Raw genomic sequence first — 20,274 nt, 5'->3', positions numbered from 1 at the left:
CTCCTGGGTTCAAGTGATCTCCTGTCTCAGCCTCCTGAGTAGCTGGCATTACAGGTGTGAGCCACCCCACCCAGCTAATTTTTGTATTTTTAGTAGAGACGAGGTTTCGCCATGTTGTCCAGGCTGGTCTTGAACTCCTGACCTCAGGTGATCTGCCCACCTCGGCCTCCCAAAGTACTAAGATTAGAGGTTTGAGCCACTGTTATGGGCCTATATAATACTATTTCACACAGAGCCCGCTTTGAAAGGAGGCATGTCTTGAAATCTAGGCAGGTTGGTTTATTTAATGAAATATTAAATGTTTCCTTATTTGGGCTCAGGGTCCTGACTCCTAATAGTGACTACCTATCTTTCAGACACTTGGTATTTTTCATAAGCTTTTGGTTTAATTAGAATTTTGGGATTGGTCTGCATCTAGATGTTGTTCCCTAATTCCTAGAGGCCAATGACAAGATAACTCTATATTTGGCTTCCTCTCCTGGTCCTCACAGAACTCTTATATGATGTTGGTCTGAAATGTCCTATATTTCAGTTAGCTATTCACCAAAACACAAGTATAAAACTCAATGTTGACATGTAATTCATCAGCTTAAACAAAAATGACAAAATGGAAGGTGTATTTGACATAATCAGAAATAAACATTTCAAATAGCCTATGATTCACACAAAGCCTAAGCTGGAAAATACAAGTACTTTGACCCATTGATTAAAAAAGGCTTCATGTAAACCTTGCATGAGAAGATGTCCATTAGTTACTCAGGATAGAGGGCAAAGATTATAGACAAAAAGTATTTTCGAGGACTATCTTGTGCTTCCTTTTTTAAGAAGTGGAATTTAATTTTTTGAAGTAACTAGGAAGAAATGCAGAGGAGTTCCACAGAAAAAGATGGCAACCAGAATGATATTCCATCAGCCAGATGTTTACAATTCCTTCACTCTGAAATTTCTTCTTTGTCAGCTAAAACTATTTTCTGGGTCAGTTTCCTTAGGTGAGCCTTGTTCACATTCAGTATCAAAACCAACCGACATTTATTATTTTGGTTTCATTTTCCTTTTTGCATCTTTATGTTTCTTCCGACAATCCTAGGGGGAAAAAGAAGGCTTTGTTAATAATAAACAAATTGTTTTTCTTTGTTTTTTTTTTTTTTGAGACGGAGTCTCGCTCTGTCACCCAGGCTGGAGTGCAGTGGCCAGATCTCAGCTCACTGCAAGCTCCGCCTCCCGGGTTCACGCCATTCTCCTGCCTCAGCCTCCCGAGTAGCTGGGACTACAGGCGCCGCCACCTCGCCCGGCTAGTTTTTTGTATTTTTTTAGTAGAGACGGGGTTTCACCGTGTTAGCCAGGATGGTCTCGATCTCCTGACCTCGTGATCCGCCCATCTCGGCCTCCCAAAGTGCTGGGATTACAGGCTTGAGCCACCGCGCCAGGCCTAAACAAATTGTTTTTAAGATGTTCAGTAGATAGAAGTAAAACTTAGGTTATTCTCACTGCCAGGGCTGTGGAAACCTATTTTGAAAGTGCTGTTTTGAAATGAACAGGGGATATTGGCATTTTTGGCATTAAGTGTTTATAATGGGAACTACAATTCAGTCTTGAAAAATCTGATGCTTTCCTATTACTTAATAGACTTGGCTGGACTCTGGGACCAGTCACTCAATTGAGCCAGTCTGCGGTCTCCTCACCTATACCATTCATGAGTTCCCTTTCAGCACTGTAATTCTAGATCGACAACAACATGTCTATTTTAGGAAATAATATGGAGAAACAATCACTCACCATACGCAGGTTGGTTGTTCTGGCCTCCCAAGAGTTCCTGCTAATATTACTTCCTACTCCTCTCCAGAATAAGTCAGAACCTACTAGGGGAAAAACAAGAAAGATGAGGCAGCAAACTACTACTAAAATGGGTGATATTCTAAGGGTTGGCATTATCAAGGTCTCCAATTCTAGTTAAGATCATTCTTTTCCCTCAGTTTCTACTTATTTTTAAAAATTAGTATTCTTTCTTTCCAAATGAAAAATGTAGTATTGCTTTTACTGTTTATATATATCATTTACTATTATGAAACTTTGTTTATGCTAGGCTTTAAGAAATGAGTTCACCAACACCCTGAGTTTTCACATGGACTTTTATGGTACTAAAAACTTAGGGGTTTTGTATGCCTAACATCTAAGGAAGCCCCTGGAACAAAACAAGCCTTTGCTGATGAGAATGAGTGAGCAAAGAAAGTGGGGAGTGGGGAGTTCTCAGTCCTTGACAGCTTTACAAGTTAACATTCATCAGTGTGAACAAATGGGGTTAAACCACATGACACTACCAATGGTCAAAATTCCTGGATGTGAATTATTGTAGCTGTACTATTACCTGTTCTATGTACGTGATTTGATGAAAAAAATGGACTGACCTTGAAGTCTTTCATCATTCTTAGAGAAAAAGAAAAATCTAGTGGTCTCTTTCTCAAGTAATGGTGCTTCTCTGAAAAGAAACAGGACAAAGGGAGAGAGAGAGAAAAATAGATATTGGTTGGTTTAATTTCAATATTTAAGAATATTTATATTCAAAACATAAATACACTATTTGTTAAGTATATCTTTTATATTTTTTCTTTTCCCTCTAGAATCCAGGTGAGCAAGACTCTTAAATATATCTGCTTTGTATTTTGCACATTTTGCCCTGAGTTAAAATAACCCTCCCTCTAACATGCTTCCATCTGAAGCTTTGATAATGAAGACTTGTTTAAGTAGAACCTCTATCTTTCCTGTGTTGGTTGCTGATACTCTCACTCCCATCACTGCTACCCCAGTTGCCAGTGCCTCCCATGGGTAGGCACCCAGTCAACTGCAGCATTCTGTTTCCAGACCAGTGACTTCACTGTCAGGCTACCTTCCCTTTTCCATGCACATCCTGTCTTCCCCTTAGTGCTATCCAAATCTCACGGAAAAGGAAACACACTCTCCATTATAAAAAGGCTAGAGAATACCCTGACACTGAGAGGGCCGGGCGCGGTGGCTCACCCTGTCATCCCAGCACTTTGGGAGGCTGAGGTGGGCGGATGACTTGAGGTCGGGAGTTCAATCCAGCCTGGCCAACAGAGTGAAACCTCATCTCTACTAAAAATACAAAAATTAGCTGGGTGTGGTGGCGCATGCCTGTAATCCCAGCTACTTGGGAGGCTGAGACAGGAGAATCGCTTGAATCTAGGAGGCGGAGGTTGCAGTGAGCTGAGATCACGCCATTGCACTCCAACCTGGGTGACAGAGCGAGACTCCATTTCAAAAAAAAAACACAAAAAGCTGAGATAAGACAATTTAGTCGTCATGTGAACAGAAGCTAAAATATTTCTAAACATGTCTAATTCAGATTTTACAAATTATGAACTATGCCTGCAAAGAAACAAATTGCTTACCCAGGACTGGACTTTTTGTGATCTGTTTCTTCAGTAACATCTTCCTCTTCTGAACTGCTGTCTTGGAAACGAGGGTCTTCCTGCCAGACAATCTTTCCAGGTTTCACTGTTTCAACTCTGTAGGTCTCTATATCATTATGACAACAAAAAATGGTAGGATTGTAACTCCACAGCCAAGTATTTCTGAACACATTCATTTGATTACTTTTACCATGTAGACATATCTAAAGTTCCAATATGTTAATCATTAATTTAAAATCGTATCAAAAAAGGCCGGGCGCGGTGGCTCAAGCCTGTAATCCCAGCACTTTGGGAGGCCGAGACGGGCGGATCACGAGGTCAGGAGATCGAGACCATCCTGGCTAACACGGTGAAACCCCGTCTCTCCTAAAAATAGAAAAAACTAGCCGGGCGAGGTGGCGGGCGCCTGTAGTCCCGCTACTCGGAGGCTGAGGCAGGAGAATGGCGTAAACCTGGGAGGCGGAGCTTGCAGTGAGCTGAGATCGGCCACTGCACTCCAGCCCGGGCGACAGAGCAAGACTCCGTCTCAAAAAAAAAAAAAAATCGTATCAAAAAATAGGTAGTATCATCTTCTTAGATTTTCAAATATTTTCAGAAGCTACTATGATAATTTTGGCATCACTAGAATGATCTGATAAGGACAGCAGTGAAAAAAAAAGTGTAAAAACTAAAGGTTTATAAATGAGCCATATAATTTTTTAAAATGACACCTAAAATAACCATGGCATCTGTGCTAGCATGAGAAACCTAAAATATAACATGATACAGGGAAATCAGGTTTCCCTCTTGTCTATAAATGAGAAAAGGAATATATCTTTACATTTTCAATACCCAAAACTTTTTGCAGACTCTGCTGAAAAAACTACTGCTATAAGATCAAGACAATCACCTCGTAAGTCTTCAAAATTTCCCAGGTACTTAAAAAACATCTTTCAAGTTGCTGGTGTCTTTAGGACTCATTTCAAGGTCAATTTCTCACGTTTTGCTCTCAAAGTTAGAAAAATTATAGTTACTATTTATATCATGCCAACTCTACTCAACAGTTTAGACAAGAAAAAAGTCTTATTTGCAATAATTTTTGAACAACTACTAGATTGTTATACTTCCTTTTAAAGTACCACAGAGTTGGTATTATCTGCTAGTGAACCGAGATTGCACCGCTGCACTCCAGCCTGGGTGACAGAGACTCCGTCTCAAAAAAAAAAAAAAAATTTATCTACCACACACATGTATGATATTTTAACTGCTAATCTTTAAAGTAGAATCATTGTAGTTAGGTATGTGTGTATTCTGTATACGTATTGCTTGCTGCTACAGTGAACTTCCAGAAAGCTTGAACCCCGGGTGAGGAACAGGTCAGGTGTTTTTTAACCTGTGGCCCATGTTGGCCTTTAGAGGTAAACCTCTTGAAATGAAATGCAAAACTGTATGGACTAGTGTTTATACTTCTCTCTAGGTTCTGGCAAATCTTCAGGGATAAACTGTGCAATAACTGGCATATTGATGATATGGCATATTTGTATAAAACCAAGGTTACTTATATCTTCTTTTATCTTATATATAACACTAGTTTTCCATAAGTCATAGCATCTTCAGCTTCATTTAAGATACAAAGTTATTTAAATATATGAATTACTATACTTCTTCCTGACTTTTTACCTAACGGAAAAGATGCTGTACCTTATTCTCTGGCTTCCCTTCATATGGAAGCTAGTAGAGGTTTGCTTCCTTAAATGCAAAAATAGTTTCTATCACAGCTTCAGGAACATCGTGTTTATGCTCCTGTGACACTAAATCTCAAATTATCTAGGTAGAAGAAAGAATCCTTTCTTCAGCTGACATTAAATCGGTTACACTTAATGCAGATTCAATCAATTAAGTTCAAACTGACTAAAATCAAAAAGTATGGGAAAAAAGAAAAGTACCTTCCTTTATGTCTTTACTGTCCGAATCAAAAAAGGAGAATGTGAACCCGCTGGGCTGCTCAGCGCCACTGGTCAGAGCTGCAGGGTCCTGGATTTCCTCAGGTTTCTCTTTACCACAGTCCTCATTCCAGGCTGTGTCCTCTTCCTTTTCACTGGTATGTTTTGTAGTTTGGAATATTTCTTTCAGATCCATAGCAATATTATAATACATTTCTTTAGACACGTCAGGTAGTTTCCCAGCTTCCTCCGTTTTCTGTTTCCGTTGTGCTGTGCTGAAGCGACATATGCAGACATGTGCATCACAAAGAAACAAGTTTTGGGAAATTTCCCGAAATCAGGAAAAGAAAAAATCCTGGACAACTTTAATTCTATCCTTTCAACAACCAGGATATAAAATTCTACTAATAGAGAAATAAAATAAATAAAACGACATATAAAACTCTACTAATAGAAGTAAAATCTTGACCAATAAGCTTTTTTTACACAAATCTCAAACAGCTGCATGAATCATATTCTATCATCCTCTGAACTACATTTCAGAAATTATGCCTAAACTATACAGCTGGGTGTAAGTAAAGAAATCACTTAGCTTTACTAGGCCTCAGTTTCCTCATAGGCAAAATGAAAACTGTAGGCCACATGACTCCTAAGATACTGGGAATTTTACCAGTATCTGGTAAAACTGTAAATCAGTTATAGAAATGAATTATAAATACGTATAGTTTCTTTTGAAATGAAATTTTTGTTACCATAAATCTATCTGCTCTATATTTAGGAATGAATATGCTTTTCTCTTTGATATTGGACAAAAAGTTACATGGCAGTTTCCAATACTGAATTTTGAAGTAAGAAAATATTAAAATCCTTTTTCCTTTAAGACCAGGCCAAAGTTTGTAATGTATTACCTAAAATAATAAGTGAACAGGATATCCAAATAACCATTCTTAGTGGTAGAGACCATCTCAAAGAGAGAAACTTTTAATATTTCAGTAAATACACCAACCTGGTTAGGTTTTAAGACAGATATGCTTCTTATGAAACCAAGCTCTATAAAAAATGGTAGGCAGTTCCAAGTGATTTTCATTTAACCACCACGTGGTGGCTTTAAAATTTGTCCAAAAACTTCTTCCTTCAAGAGCTGGAAGTTAATTCCCTTATCCCCTGAGTGTGGGCTGGACTTAGTGAGTCTTTTAATGGACAGTGTAAGTCTAATGTCATGATATGTAACTTCTGAGACTAAGATCACAGCAAAAGCCAGAAGGACCTTGAAAAAACTGTTAGTAGAAACCATATGGCCTTTGAGGAGGTTGCAGATAAGGGCTTAAGAGAAAAATAAGGTAAATCCTGTTGGAAACTGGAGAAGAGGGAATCCTTGTAATATGGTGGTAGAAAGTTTAGCAACACTGTCAACTGCATTGTGTGTACTGTGGAAAATGGAAAATGATCTAGCTAAGGAGATGTCCAGGGAAGTGTTAAAGGTATATTCTGGTTTCATCCTACTGATTACAGTAAAATAGGAGAGAATGAAACTAAAGGGAGGAATATTTTTTTTAAAGGGAACTAGGAATTTATGGTTTTGAAGACTCCTAATCTCCAGAAGGCAAATGACATGAAATTTAAGAAAGGGCTTCTAAGCAAAGATTGACTCTATGACAGTCTTAGAAAAACATGGTCTAAAGAAGGGGTTGACAAACTATGGTCCATGGGCCAAGTCCAGGCTACTGCCTACTTATGTCTGAACTGCAAGTTAAGAAATTTTTTTTATCATCATTTGAAATGGCAGGGGGAAAAACAAACATCATTTCATGACATGGAAAAATTATATGAAATGAAAATGTCAGTGTCCATTAATAGTTTTATTGGCACACAGCCTTGCTCATTTGTTTACATATTGTCTGTGGCTGCTTTTCTTTTACAAAGGTAGAGGGAAGTCTTCACAGCAGAGACGATCTGGCCTGCAAAGTCTTATCTACTATCTTGCCTGTCACAGAAAAATTTATAGACCTCGGTCTAAAAATAAAACAAAATTCTTTGTTAAGACCCTAAAAAGAGATAAGAAGTTTCCAACTGTTACCCAGGAACAGTGTTGCACACTTGTAGTTCCAGCTACGTGGGAGGCTGAGGTGGGAGGATCACTTGAGCCCCGGAGTTCGAGGCTACAGTGAGCTATGATTATGCCACTGCCCTCCAGCCAGGTGACAGAGCAAGATCCTGTCTCTAAGATTTTACAAAAAAGAAAATAAACTTAAGTTGTTCAAACAATAGGGTTTCTATGGAGATTAGAGGAATTCTCTCTCAGCAGTTTCAGTAGAAGCCCAAGGTTAAAAAAACAACAAAAAAGGCTTATCTCAAAATGGTATGTGTGACTTTCATCTAACAGTGAATTCCAAGAAGATTCAGATAAACTATGAAGATTTTAAGAGAATTATCAGAACTATCACTAGACTGGATTGGTAGGTACAGGAACATTTCAAAATGAATAGGCTTTTGGACTCCCAAATTTCTATAAGCAAAAAGCAGGTTGAGAAAACTACTCAGCTGTAAACCTGTGCCAGCACTTACGAAAAGAGAAGGATGATCTAGAAAACCGAGTCAATAGTCAGCAAGAATTATTCCTAGGCCCTCAGTCCTAATCAAAGACCTTCCAACATTTGTCTCTCTAGATTTCAGAGTTACTATGGATATGTGACTCCTTTGTGCCTGTTTTCCTTCATTGAACAGTACCTATAGTGGCTATCCAATGCCTGTTGCACCACTCTATACTGGAGGAAGGGTAGATAACTTACTTTTTTAGTTCGTAGGTCTTCTTATCAAACAGAACTGCACTCAAGTACTGTACTTAAGGAGTAACAGAGAAGCTTCATCTGTACCTAGATCTGATTTGAATGATGATATTCTGGATTTTGAGCTGATGTAAAGGGATGAGACTTCTTAGGGGTAAAGGGAGGGGGTAAACATAGCCGTATTTGTTCCATATGGATTATCTGAAATAATACACAAATATCCTGCATTGGAGGGAATATTAATATTACTTCTACTTTAGTCTAAAATGTGATTCTTTTTAAAAGAATCCTTTAATTTTGGAACAATTTTAGGTTTACAGAAAGTTACAAAAATAGTAGAGTTCCTAAATAGCCTTCACTTTGGTTTCCCTAATGTAATTTTGTATGTATGTAACTATGTAATTGTATGTAACTGGGATATAATTGTCAAAATTAAAAGATTAACATTGGTAGATTACCACTAACTAAACTCAGACATCATTTTGATTTCACCAGTTTCTCCACAAATTGTCTTTTTTGTTTCAAGATTCAATTCAGGACACCACATTGCCTTTTGTGATTTTCATGGCTACTAGCAGTTGGAAAATGAAGGATTTAAACCAAGCTGTTACTGGTTGTTCCATATATTCCCCATATTTATCCAACTGACTGCACATCTATAGGAAACAGAAGCTCCTACCACACTAGATGGTTGAAGGGTTGCCCCCCAAAAGCTATGTCCATGTCCTAATTCCTGAAATCTGTGAATGTTAACATTATTTAGATAAGGAGTCTTGCAGAGATATTAACGTAAGAGTCCTGACATAAACCATCCAGGATTATCCAAGTGGGCCCTGAATGCTATCACAAGTGTCCTTTTAAGAGGCACAAAGAGGACAGACAGACAGAAAAGAAGAGGCCATGTGAAGATAGAGGCAAAAATGAGAGTAATGTGGTCTCAAAGCCAAGGAACACCAAAGGATTGCTGACAGTTACTAGAAACTAGGAGAGGCATAAAACGGCTTTGTTTCCTTGAACCTCTAGAAGGAACATAGCCCGTTCAGTATCTTAATTTGGGACTTCTAGGTTCCAGAACTGTAAAGAAATAAATTTTGTGATTTTAAGTAACTAAGTTTATGGTAGTTACAGAATTCACAAGAAACTAATACAAATAAAAGGCATCATACTACAGTAGGAGTACATATCATTTATAGATTCCTCTGTCAAAAGGTAAGAACTCCTCCACTACATCAATAATTTCTAACTCTACCTGCACTATCCCTACCCCACCAATCTTAATACAGTGGGACCAATGAGTAGGATATTGGTTCCTATCTACATTTTTAATTGTCTGAAATGAGATTAATTTACTTGATCCTATTGGTAAAAGAAGTAGCTCTATTTACCTTTCTTTTGGTTTATCATCTCTTTTTCTTTCGTAAGTGGCATGATCTTGCTTCGTTGGATCATAATGTATGATGTCTCTACATAAAAAAAGGAGGGGAGGTTGGAAGAGATAAAACAGAACACTAATACAAAAAGTAAATAGCAAATTATAATTCAGCACTAGGAAAATTCTAATTTTGCAGCAAGAAGAAGCCATATGACATCAAAGAAGATAACGAGGATCTTACTAAAAATAATATATACATTTTTTTTTTTTTTGGAGATGGAGACTCACTGTGTTGCCCAGGCTGGAGTGCAATGGCATGATCTTGGCTCACTGCAACCTCTGCCTTCCAAGTTCAAGCAATTCTCCTGCCTCACCCTCCCAAGTAGCTGGGATTACAGGCATGCACCACCACACCCAGCTAATTTTTATATTTTTAGTAGAGACGGGGTTTCAGTATGTTGGCCAGGCTGGTCTCCAACTCCTGATCTCAGGTGATCCGCCCGCCTCAGCTTCCCAAAGTGCTAGGATTATAGGTGTGAGCCACTGCACCTGGCTGAAAAAATATTTTAAACTACCTACTTTTGAGATTTCCTGGATTTTTTTTAGCTTTTAAAATGATTTTAAACATACTAAAATACATACAGGTAAAATGATATACTATCTGGGATTTGCAGAAAACATTTCATTGTGTAAAGCAGGGATTGCATAAAGGTATAGAAGAAAACACTGGTCACATGTTGGTGACTGTAAAAGCTAGGTCATGGTGTACAGGGCTTTCATTATGTTAGTCTCTTGAAATTGCATGCCTGGAAATTTCCGTAACAGTTACATTTATATAAACAGTTTTACAGTTACTAAACTGTTCTCCAATTGTTTCGCTAATGAAAGCGATGCTGCTATGACATCTAAGGGTATAAATACTGAAATCATTTAAGATTAGTTCCTTGAAGTGAATCATTGGGTCAAAGGTAAGTATATTTTAAGGCTCTGATACATATTGCCAGCTGCCTCCCCAGGCCATTAAAAGAGGCCTAGTTTTAAAGTGAGTTCAAGAAGACATTTATGGCAAAGGATGATATGGTAGAATGGGATGGAACATAAAACATACTTAAATTTCTTAGCAGCTACTGATCCTTTGTTTGTAGAATTGCTTAAGTTGATTTGCAAAACACTTTGTACAACATTCAGGGCTTTCTTTTTTTCTTCCGCAAGCTCTTCTTCCTCAGCAGTTTTCTTTTCATTTACCTCTTTGAGGGAAAGGGATAATTAATAATCTCTTGGAAAACATAGCCTGAGAAGTCTCAGTCATCAAATATTTACCAAGTACCTAAACATGTACAAAATCCATTAAGATAGGAAGAAGAAAAGTTTAACCTCATTTCACTAACCTCCATATCCCAAGACCCTCAGCCATAGCAAACTCAGAAAGTCTGCACGACCAGACAATGAAAAGTCCTACTTCTGTTCCTAATTATGAAACAATCTGAATTTAATGGCTTTCAGTAGCAAGTCTAAAACTTTTAAGGCAAAGATTGACAAATGTAACAGAGCAAGATACTAATAACTACAGTGATTATAGACTCTTTGATTTTTTTAGCATTCTAAACGTAATCTAAATTATGTAAATCTAAAAATGATAAAGACAGTGAAAAATGGTAATGGTAGATATGGTAATGGTCAGATATGACAGTATTAGTGGATAGTTGTTTCAGTCTTTGATTCAATAACAAGCATTATGGGAAAAAAACCATATGCCCTACACATACCAAGGCATCATGGAATTTTACAAGCTACTATCCTCAACTACTACAAACAGAAAAAATATCAGAGAATAAAGTTAAACAGCTAGTTTGGATTATAGAAATACCAAAGTAGTCTAAGCCTGTATGACTCTTTCAATTTACTGCAGGATATAAATAACCAACTAACAGAAACTAGAATAAAATGCTGATTTAAGTACTCTACAGGGATGCCCCCAAAGTTTCTAAGAGTTCAAAGGAAGTTCAGATAGTGTTTAACTGAATCAAAAAATGCTTTATAAACTAGGTAGAGTTATGAGGTAGGAAAGATAAAGTTGAATCCCTAGAGGTGGTAGGAAAGCATGCTGGGTGTTGGAAACAAAATGAACACATATATTGAAATAATAAAGTACAAAAAGTTTACACTGTTAGGTTGAAACATGGAACTGCTAATTTCAACAACTTTTAACTATCAAAAACATCAATTTAAATTTTAATCTAATAACCATTAGGGAAGTAGAATATAATGCTCAAAAAGGCTCAAGGTGCTATAGGCTGGCTGTGTTGCTTACTTGAGACACAATATTGTGCCTCAAAATTTGGGAAGGGATCAGGTGCAGTGGCTCCATGCCTATAATCTCAGCACTTTGGGAAGCTGAGGCAGGAGGATCACTTGAGCCAGGAGTTTTGAAAACAGCCTGGGCAACACAGCGAGACCGTCTCTATGGAAAAAAAAAAAAAATTAGCTGGACATGGTGCCACGTGCCTGTAGTCCTAGCTACTAGAGAGACTGAGTTTGAGGTTACAGTAAGCTATGACTGTGCCACTGCACTCCAGCCTGAGGAACACAGTGAGAGCCTGTCTCCAGAAAAGTAAAAAATGTTGAGAAGGAAAGAAAAAAAAAACAACGGAGGTTCTAAGAAGGGACACGCCATCAACACAGAAAGGTTGAGAAGAACTGGTTTGGACTTCCTGAGTTTTAACACAAACTCAGGAAAGCCTGTGGAAAATGTCCAACAGGCATTGATGACCAGTTGTTAGCTCAGCAGAACAGCAAGGAAGAAAGAAGACCCAGATTTGAAAAACAGTCATGTGCAAGTGAAGGCTAAAGCTCTAGGGACTTACGGAACCCTGGGAAGAACCCATTATTGGAGGCAACAGAAAAATTAGGAATTAAGATTTAAGAAAACCAGGAAGTTATGCAATTGGAAGCAAAGTGAACATTTCAAGAAGAGATGATCAACAGTGACATATGCTGTAGGTTAGCTGAAGAGGATGTCATTGGAGACAATGCCACTGCACTTGGAGAACAAGTTGTTTATGGCTTTGATGGAACACATACCCAAAGAGTTGTAAGAAAACAGACAAAATTGGCAGAAGTTAAGAAAATAACCTCTCTGTACCTTCTAAATGAAGGTCATTCTCCAGGTTCTGTTTATTCTTGTGTTTTCAGCATGGAGTTTTGAGTGAGAAAGTCAGGTAGAATACAATGCTGGAAAGAGCTCAAGGTGATGGAGGCTGGCTGTGCTGCTTCTTGCAGAATAGACAAACATTGTGCTTTCAAAAGTTGGAAAAGGGCCAGGTACAGTTACAGTGGCTCATGCCTATAATCTCAGCACTGAAACAATTTGGGAGGACCCTAGAGAATTCATTTGAAACCTCTCTGAACCTTGGTTTCCTGAAACAGTCCAATACTGTTAATAATCACCTCAAAGAATTGAGAAGATCAAATCACAGATTGTTTTCAATAAATAGCCAACTGCTACTGAATTAGATGTGATTTACTTTTTCACTTCAAATTTAGAACTGAAAGAGAGATGGAGTAGAAACTTGAAAACTGGCATGGTTAGAGGAATGGCTTTTTTGGGACCACAAGACCTAACTGTGTGTAGAGAAAGGAAGAAGCTAGAAGGGGAAGAATGAAAATGCCAGTGATGAAAGGGGTAATAGGAAGTAGGAATGGTGAGGACTAAAATGCAGATTAGATTAATTCAGGAAGGATTAAAAAAAAAAAAAAGTGCAGAGAAGTTCTGAGATTAGGAGAGGGAATTAGGGAGCTCATTCAAGCCAGCCACGTAAGAGGTAAGGTGTTTTTAAAAGGGTAAGAGGAGAAGATCCTGTAGAAAAAGTTTCGAAGTACTGCTGTGAAAAATGCTATAGTAAGTGAAAAGAAGTAGAATTAGGATGCTTCTGATAGCATCATTACTCTTAGATACATTCAAATAGGGATAAATTCAAGTAGAATTGCATTCAATGATACACAGCTTTAAAAAATAATCTGCACCAGGTATGCACACTAGAGGATGACGAACACTCTTCCTTTTAGAAAGCCAGGAGAGACAACCATCTTCCATGGCTTCACCCAGAACCTGCTGATCAACTGACACAGGCTGCCAGGTAGGACACTCAACTTCTTCTCATACCAAGGATGGGATAGAGGAAAATGGGACCTTTGGTGGATGCTATTTATTCTTTTCCTTTCTGGCAGCTCGAAGTAATTAAATTTTCCTAAATTACTATGTACAAACTTAGTATTAACTCTACATTTGATTATAAACTCCTCAATCCAATGTCTGGGATGGAGAGTTTCTTCATGTATTAAATAAAGGAGGTACACGAGGTGATTTCTCAGTGTCCCCAGATATGACATCAAGACTCTGGACAATGAAGCATTTACCTTCCTGTTCCTCTTCACTGTCACTTTCTAGAAATCGAGAGTCCATGCGGAATCTGTCATCAGTGCCAAAGTGCGACTGCAAATCCATGAGCTACACAGACAGAAAACATACATAATCGATAGCCACATTCCCAAGAAATCGCTTCTGATGAAGACTGTCAATGTACACCTCCCCACATACTGAAATTCACTACACTAAGATGTTTGCCTACCTCCATCTACCTATGAACCAATCAGATAGGATCACAGAAGACTCACTCCCCAAATAAACACCCCGATGCTATAATGTAGGTTAAGGTCTGCCTGCATTTTCCCAGATTTAAGGGCTATGTCAAAAAATAAGGACATGTCGCAAGTTTAATTATTTTCAGTCTTCACTAACCTTCTGTCCCGCTCTGCCCTCAAACTGAGGTTTAATTTTGAACCTATTACTGTCATCTTCAGAATCAGATTCCTCATCATCACTGCTATCAAACAGCTTCCCAGATGTTTTACCCACAGACTCCTGTGAAGAAACACAAATGTTTATTAATAGCAGAGGCAAACAAGTAGCATTTCCTTCATAAGGTAATCTTCTCCCTCACATTGAAAGCCAATAACCCAGATTCATCTACCAGGAATGAGTAAATGGCGGGTCGCGTGGAAATTCCTGACTCAGTGAAATCTAACTGGCCTCTGGGATCAGAGGCCCAGAGGCTCCCCAGTGAAGCCTGGTTTTGGGGAGGTAGTTATTACATGCAAGAACAGTTTCTGTAGCATTTCACTAATACTGATGTCATGTTGCAGATGCTGTGGAGAATACAGGTTCATATATAAAAATCTCCAAAACCCCTGCAGTCTCAATGTGTGGTGACCTGGCAAGCCCTGGGTCTCACTGGGGCAATCAGGAGGGTTTTATGTTGAGATTGGCAGTTGTTTGTGATGTGGATCTGCAGAAGTAGATGAATGTCCACAGGGACATCCTGAACTTCTTACTTTTACCCTTTCCTCTCCTGGATGGCTCTGCTCCTGAGTCGATGTCTCCTCTGTTTCACATTCACTGTCAGAACCGAAGATGATGTGTGTTGGCTTATCCTCTGGATGACCATCCTAGGGAGGCCATCAAAAGCATTGCATCTTAAAAAGATTTATGACGAAGACTCCAAAAGCAATTGCAGCAAAATCCAAAATTGACAAGTGGGATCGAATTAAACTAAAGAGTTTCTGCACAGCAAAAGAACTATCAACCAAGTAAACAGACAATGTACAGAATGGGAGAAAATATTTGCAAACTATGCATCTGACAAAGGTCTGATACTCAGAATCTATAAGGAACTTAAACAAATCAATAAGCAAAAAACAAACAACCCTAGTAAAAAAATGGGCAAAGGACATAGCAGACAATTCTCAAAAGACACTTCTCAAAAGACAAAAAAAATACGGCCAACAAGCATACAAAAAAAATGCTCAACATCACTGATCATTAGAGGAATGCAAATCAAAACCACAATGAGATACCATCTCACACCAGTCAGAATGGCTATTACTAAAAAGTCAAAATATAACAGATGCTGGCAAGGTTGCAGAGAAAGGGGAATACTTATATACTGCTGGTGGGAATGTGAATTCATTCACCCACAGTGGAAAGCAGTTTGGCGATTTCTCAAAGAACTTAAAACTATGATTTGACCTAGCAACCCCATTAGTGAATATTTGCCCAAAGGAATATAAATCATTCTACCATAAAGACACATGCACACATACGTTTATTGGAGTACTATTCATATTCATTGGAGTACTATTCATATTTATTGGAGTACTATTCAGCAAAGACATGAAATCAACCTAGATGCCCATCAATGGTGGACTGGATAAAGAAAATGTGGTACACACGCCCCACGGAATACTATGAAGTCATAAAAAAAGAATGCAATCGTGTCCCTTGCAGCCACATTGATGGTGCTGGAGTTTATTATCCTAAACAAATTAAGACAGGAACAGAAAACCAAATACTGCATGTTCTCACTTATAAGTGGGAGTTAAACGTTGAGTACACATAGGGGAGCAATAGGCCAGGTACAGTGGTTGACACCTGATATCCCAGCACTTTGGAAGGCCAAGGCAGGCTGATTGCTTGAGCTTAGGAGTTCGAGGCCAGCCTAGGTGACATGGTGAAACCCCATCTCTACAAAAATACAAAAATTAGCTGGGCATGGTGGCACGTGATTGTAGTGCCAGCTACTCAGCAGACTGAGGTGGGAGAATTGCTTGAGCCTGGGTGGAGGTTGCAGTGAGCTGAGATCATAACACTGCACTCCAGGGTGACAGAGTGAGACCCTGTTTTAAAAAAAGGGGGGGGGAGAACAATCAAAACTGGGGTCTACTTGAGGGTGGAGGGTGGGAGGACAGTGAGGATTGAAAAGTTACCTATTGGGCCGGGCACAGTGGCTCACACCTGTAATCCCAACACTTTGGGAGGCCAAGGCAGGCGGATCACCTGAGGTCAGGAATTTGAGACCAGCCTGACCAACATGGTGAAACCCCATCTCTACCACAAATATAAAAATTAGCTGGGTGTAGTGGCGGATGCCTGTAATTCCACCTTCTCAGGAGGCTGAGGCAGGAGAATTGCTTGACCCTGGGAGGCGGAGATTGCAGTGAGCCGAGATTGTACCATTGCACTCCAGCCTGGGCAACAAGAGCGAAACTCCATCTCAAAAAAAAAAAAAAAGAAAAGAAAAGAAAAACCACCTATTGGGTACTATGCTGATTATCTGGGTATCTGGGTAACAAAATAATCTGTACACCAAACCTCCAAGACACGCAGCTTATCCATGTAACAAACCTGCACATATACCCCCAGAACCTAAAATAAATATTGGAAGAAAAAAAAAAGCATTGCGGCTTAAAACAACCCAATCTCAAACTGAACATGTCTAAACCTATCACTCCCTTCCCCTGCCAAGTCTACTTCCTGCCCTTTTTCCTTATCTAGTGAATGCCATCACTATCTGTTTATTTGCCCAAGACTGAAACTTACAATTCCTCTTTCTATCCCTATCTATTTATCACCAAGTCCTATCAATTAAACTTCTTGATATCAATTCAATCAATCTATTCCCATTGCTGTTTTCATGGTTTTGACTTTTCACCTCCTCAAAGGCTCTCCTTGGTTCCAGATGGACCCATTCGATTTGTTTTCATCATAGTCTGAAGGATGTCTCCCAAACAGAGGTTGACAAACTTTTTCTGTAAAAGGCCAGAGTAAATATTTTAGGCTTTGCAGGCCACATATGGTCTTTGTTCTGTATTTAAAAACTATTTTTAGCTTGAAGGCTGTACATAAATAGGTCATGGGCTGGATGGCCTTTGAGGTGTAGTCTGTCAACTACTGTTCCAAAATAGACACAATTAAAACTCTTCTCTCCTTTGCTTAATCTTCTCTCTTTTGCTTAAAATTCTTCACTCTCTTTTCATTTTATGAACAAAATCAAACCACTAGCCTCATTTCTTGCCACCTCATGCTGTCTAAGTTTTAGTTACACTGACTGAAAACATTCACCCTTGTATAAATGTTCCTTTTTCCTAGAATGAATGCCTTTCTGCTCCCTTCCCACCCTTTCGCCTGGGCCTGACCAATTCCCACAGATCTTTTCCTACTACTCAGCTCAGACTACAGAAGTTCCCAACTGACTTGGTGTGTTTCCTGTGTGCTGCCAGGGCACATGGGCACAATCTCCTCCTGGCCCTGTGTAACTGAACTGTGACCGTCAGTATGCCACACCATGAGCCAAAAACTGTATGAAAGGCAAGATCATCATCTTCATACTATAAATCTGGCACTTACTATAAAGGTGTACTTAACAATTGTTAGAAGAATGAACAAAAGCCCGTTACAGTAAATCTTGAAGACTTGGCAAGGTATAAATCACTTGACAAGTGACTTATATGTAAATTCAGACACATTTGAATACATTACTTAACTATACCAGGTATAGCTTCTAAATGAAAGAAAATTATAAAGAAAATTTCAGATAAACCAGATGAAAAAGTTAACTCAAGAACCAAAACATGAAACTGGTGAACACCAAGACAATCAGCTCTATGGGGGCACACCTCACTTCATGGGAAGGAAAAGCTAGCCTTTGCGAGTTCTTGTTAAATCCATGCATTGAAAATAAACTCACCAACTTTGCCAGAGCATTATGCACCAGCTTCTTCTGCGCTTCTTTTGCTTTTTGCCTCGCTTCCAAGGCTGCCAAACGCTTCTCATTGTCTTCAGCATGCTTACCTTTAGCACTCAGATCTGACGAATTACTAACAGAAAGTGAGAAATCAGTTTTGATTTCCCAAGTGTCCTTGGATGAGACCTTTGGTGATTTCTTGAGAGATGTGAGGCTGCTTGAATCAGACCTCTCTTCCTCTGAAGCTTCTGTCTTTGTGGTACTATGGCAGCTGTCTTTGTCAAAGCCTATGTTGTGAGTCTTTGCACTAAGACTTAAGGACTTCTTACCTTCTAATGGCCTAGAAATAGGATTCGTACTTCTGTTTTCAGAACTACTAGGGGATACTGCCTTGTGATCCTGGCTCTCAAAAGTGGTCTGTCTTTTTTGAGGCTGAATATAGTTTGGGCCATTCGCCTTCTTTGCGTGTTGGCATGGAGTCAGTTCACCTGATGAGCCATTAACATATGGGGACCCATCTTCCACGGGTATGATACTGGGATCCTCGTGTTTCATGGAATTCTGATCTTTATTAATATTGCTAGAGGCAACATTGTCTTTCAAGGATTTTTTCATTGATTCCTTTTCATACAGACAGCCTACTCCCTTGAAAGCCTGGAATTTTGGCTTTAAATTGTTTTCCTTTGGTTTCTGTTTGCCACAGGTGTTCTCCTCTCCTTCTAACAGGGAAGCCACAATCTCCTCAGGATGAATACACTGTCGGCCTCTGCGGAGGCAAGTGGGAGCCTTGGGGCTTTTGGAGCCTCTGTCAAACTTGCACTGGGTGGTGGTTTCTGGTCCATCACTCTCAGTATCTCCATTTGGAACCTTCAGATCACTGCCAGCCAACTGTTCCAAATCAGCTAAAGTGAGATTCACACGAAGGCAGTTTTTCATCATGGCATTATACTCATCTCCTTCAGAGTCAGCTAATTCTGATGCAGAATCAGCATCTTCACTGCTACTGGAGTTAGAGGGAGATTTACAATTAAGAGACTTTAATCCATGACCAAAGGCTGACTCTACATTGCTTTTTCTTTTTTGTAGTTTAATACAGTGATCAGAAAGCTCACAGTTTTCTCTATTTTTCAAAGAAATTTTCTTTGTAGATTTTTCCATTTGTGAAAATTCTGTACTGTTTTTGACCTTAGCAACATTTTTTTTCATTGCAATGATTTCATCTGTATCTCCTGAGTCATACTCAGTATCATTTCTCATAATATCATCATCACTATCATGGCAAGAGACATTATTTTTGATACCTAAACCTATTAAAGAATGCAGTTTGTGAATGCCTGATTTGAAATCATCCCTTACAACTTCAAAAGGATCATTTTCAGATTCATTTATTGAGGGTTGTGTAGTTCTCTGTAGGTTTTCCTCTTTTGCAATCATCATTCTCAATTCATCTTCAGAATCAATATCATCATCAGAAATGCTATTTCTCTTCTTGGCAGTTTCCAAGCTAGAAGTCTTAAAAGGTAGATTTTTAGGTTTCTGAGTATCAGAAACAGGTACAGGCGATGATTTAGAAGGAGTAATGGAATCACAAGTTCTTTTTTCTGCAGCCTGTTGCTGTGTTAAGGTTGGTCTCTCTATTACCCTCCTGGGCCTTGTACTCATGGCCAGAGACCCAATGGAACTCTCATCCTTCTGCACTTTTATCACCTTCTTGGGAGGACCATGAAAGTCAGAGAACTCTCCTCGCCGTTTCTTACTCATAGGGTCATTCCCTCCTTCTAATTCCCAAGTCAGGCTGGATATAGGAATGGTGTTTGTGAAATCCTCCCCTATCTTCTTTAGGTTGTGGCAGTATTTTGAGGGATCATATTTTATGACGTTACGCAAGTCAAGAAACAAAACTAAAGCACTTGGTTTTAGGAAAACTTATCAATCTTTGACACAAAAATTACTGCTTAATCTCAAATAAGTCATTTACCCCCCCCTTTCAGTTTCCTGTAAAAGAAAATGAGGACTTAATTAGGTTACCTTTCAGGGTCTAAGAAATTGAGCTTTCTATAACATTTTCTGAGTTAAAGTCTAGTATCACCACTATTACTTGGCAGAAATTACTCGGACTGTAGATAGATATTATAGCAAACCTATTCAGATTATATTATAGGTACACAGGTCTCAGGGCTATTTTCT

The 20,274-nt window shown here is 38.9% G+C and overlaps 1 protein-coding gene across 12 annotated transcripts in view; it reads right to left on the bottom strand.

Annotated features, from left to right (window-relative positions):
- Positions 1 to 677: 677 nt before the first annotated feature.
- The window catches only part of NOL8 (nucleolar protein 8), a 28,710-nt gene continuing 9,113 nt past the window's right edge, over positions 678 to 20,274 (bottom strand). For 8 of the 12 annotated variants that reach the window (XM_033236759.1, XM_033236757.1, XM_033236760.1 and 5 more), the window contains exons 7-17: positions 18,091 to 19,965; positions 14,900 to 15,013; positions 14,307 to 14,429; positions 13,925 to 14,015; positions 10,617 to 10,755; positions 9,522 to 9,599; positions 5,354 to 5,625; positions 3,408 to 3,534; positions 2,406 to 2,476; positions 1,777 to 1,859; positions 685 to 1,083 (exon numbers count right to left, since the gene is read on the bottom strand). In XM_033236759.1, the coding sequence (XP_033092650.1) occupies positions 1,033 to 1,083; positions 1,777 to 1,859; positions 2,406 to 2,476; positions 3,408 to 3,534; positions 5,354 to 5,625; positions 9,522 to 9,599; positions 10,617 to 10,755; positions 13,925 to 14,015; positions 14,307 to 14,429; positions 14,900 to 15,013; positions 18,091 to 19,965 (3,024 nt within the window). In that variant the 3' untranslated portion in view covers positions 685 to 1,032. Of the gene's footprint in view, positions 1,084 to 1,776; positions 1,860 to 2,405; positions 2,477 to 3,407; positions 3,535 to 5,353; positions 5,626 to 9,521; positions 9,600 to 10,616; positions 10,756 to 13,924; positions 14,016 to 14,306; positions 14,430 to 14,899; positions 15,014 to 18,090; positions 19,966 to 20,274 lie in introns of all 12 variants that reach the window. The other 4 variants (XM_033236766.1, XM_033236767.1, XM_033236769.1 and 1 more) reach the window with 4 other exon arrangements.

Source organism: Trachypithecus francoisi, unplaced genomic scaffold (assembly GCF_009764315.1).
Source record: "Trachypithecus francoisi isolate TF-2019V2 unplaced genomic scaffold, Tfra_2.0 Lachesis_group16, whole genome shotgun sequence".
Classification (NCBI taxonomy): domain Eukaryota; kingdom Metazoa; phylum Chordata; class Mammalia; order Primates; family Cercopithecidae; genus Trachypithecus; species Trachypithecus francoisi.
This window is presented reverse-complemented; position numbering and strand designations above follow the sequence as displayed.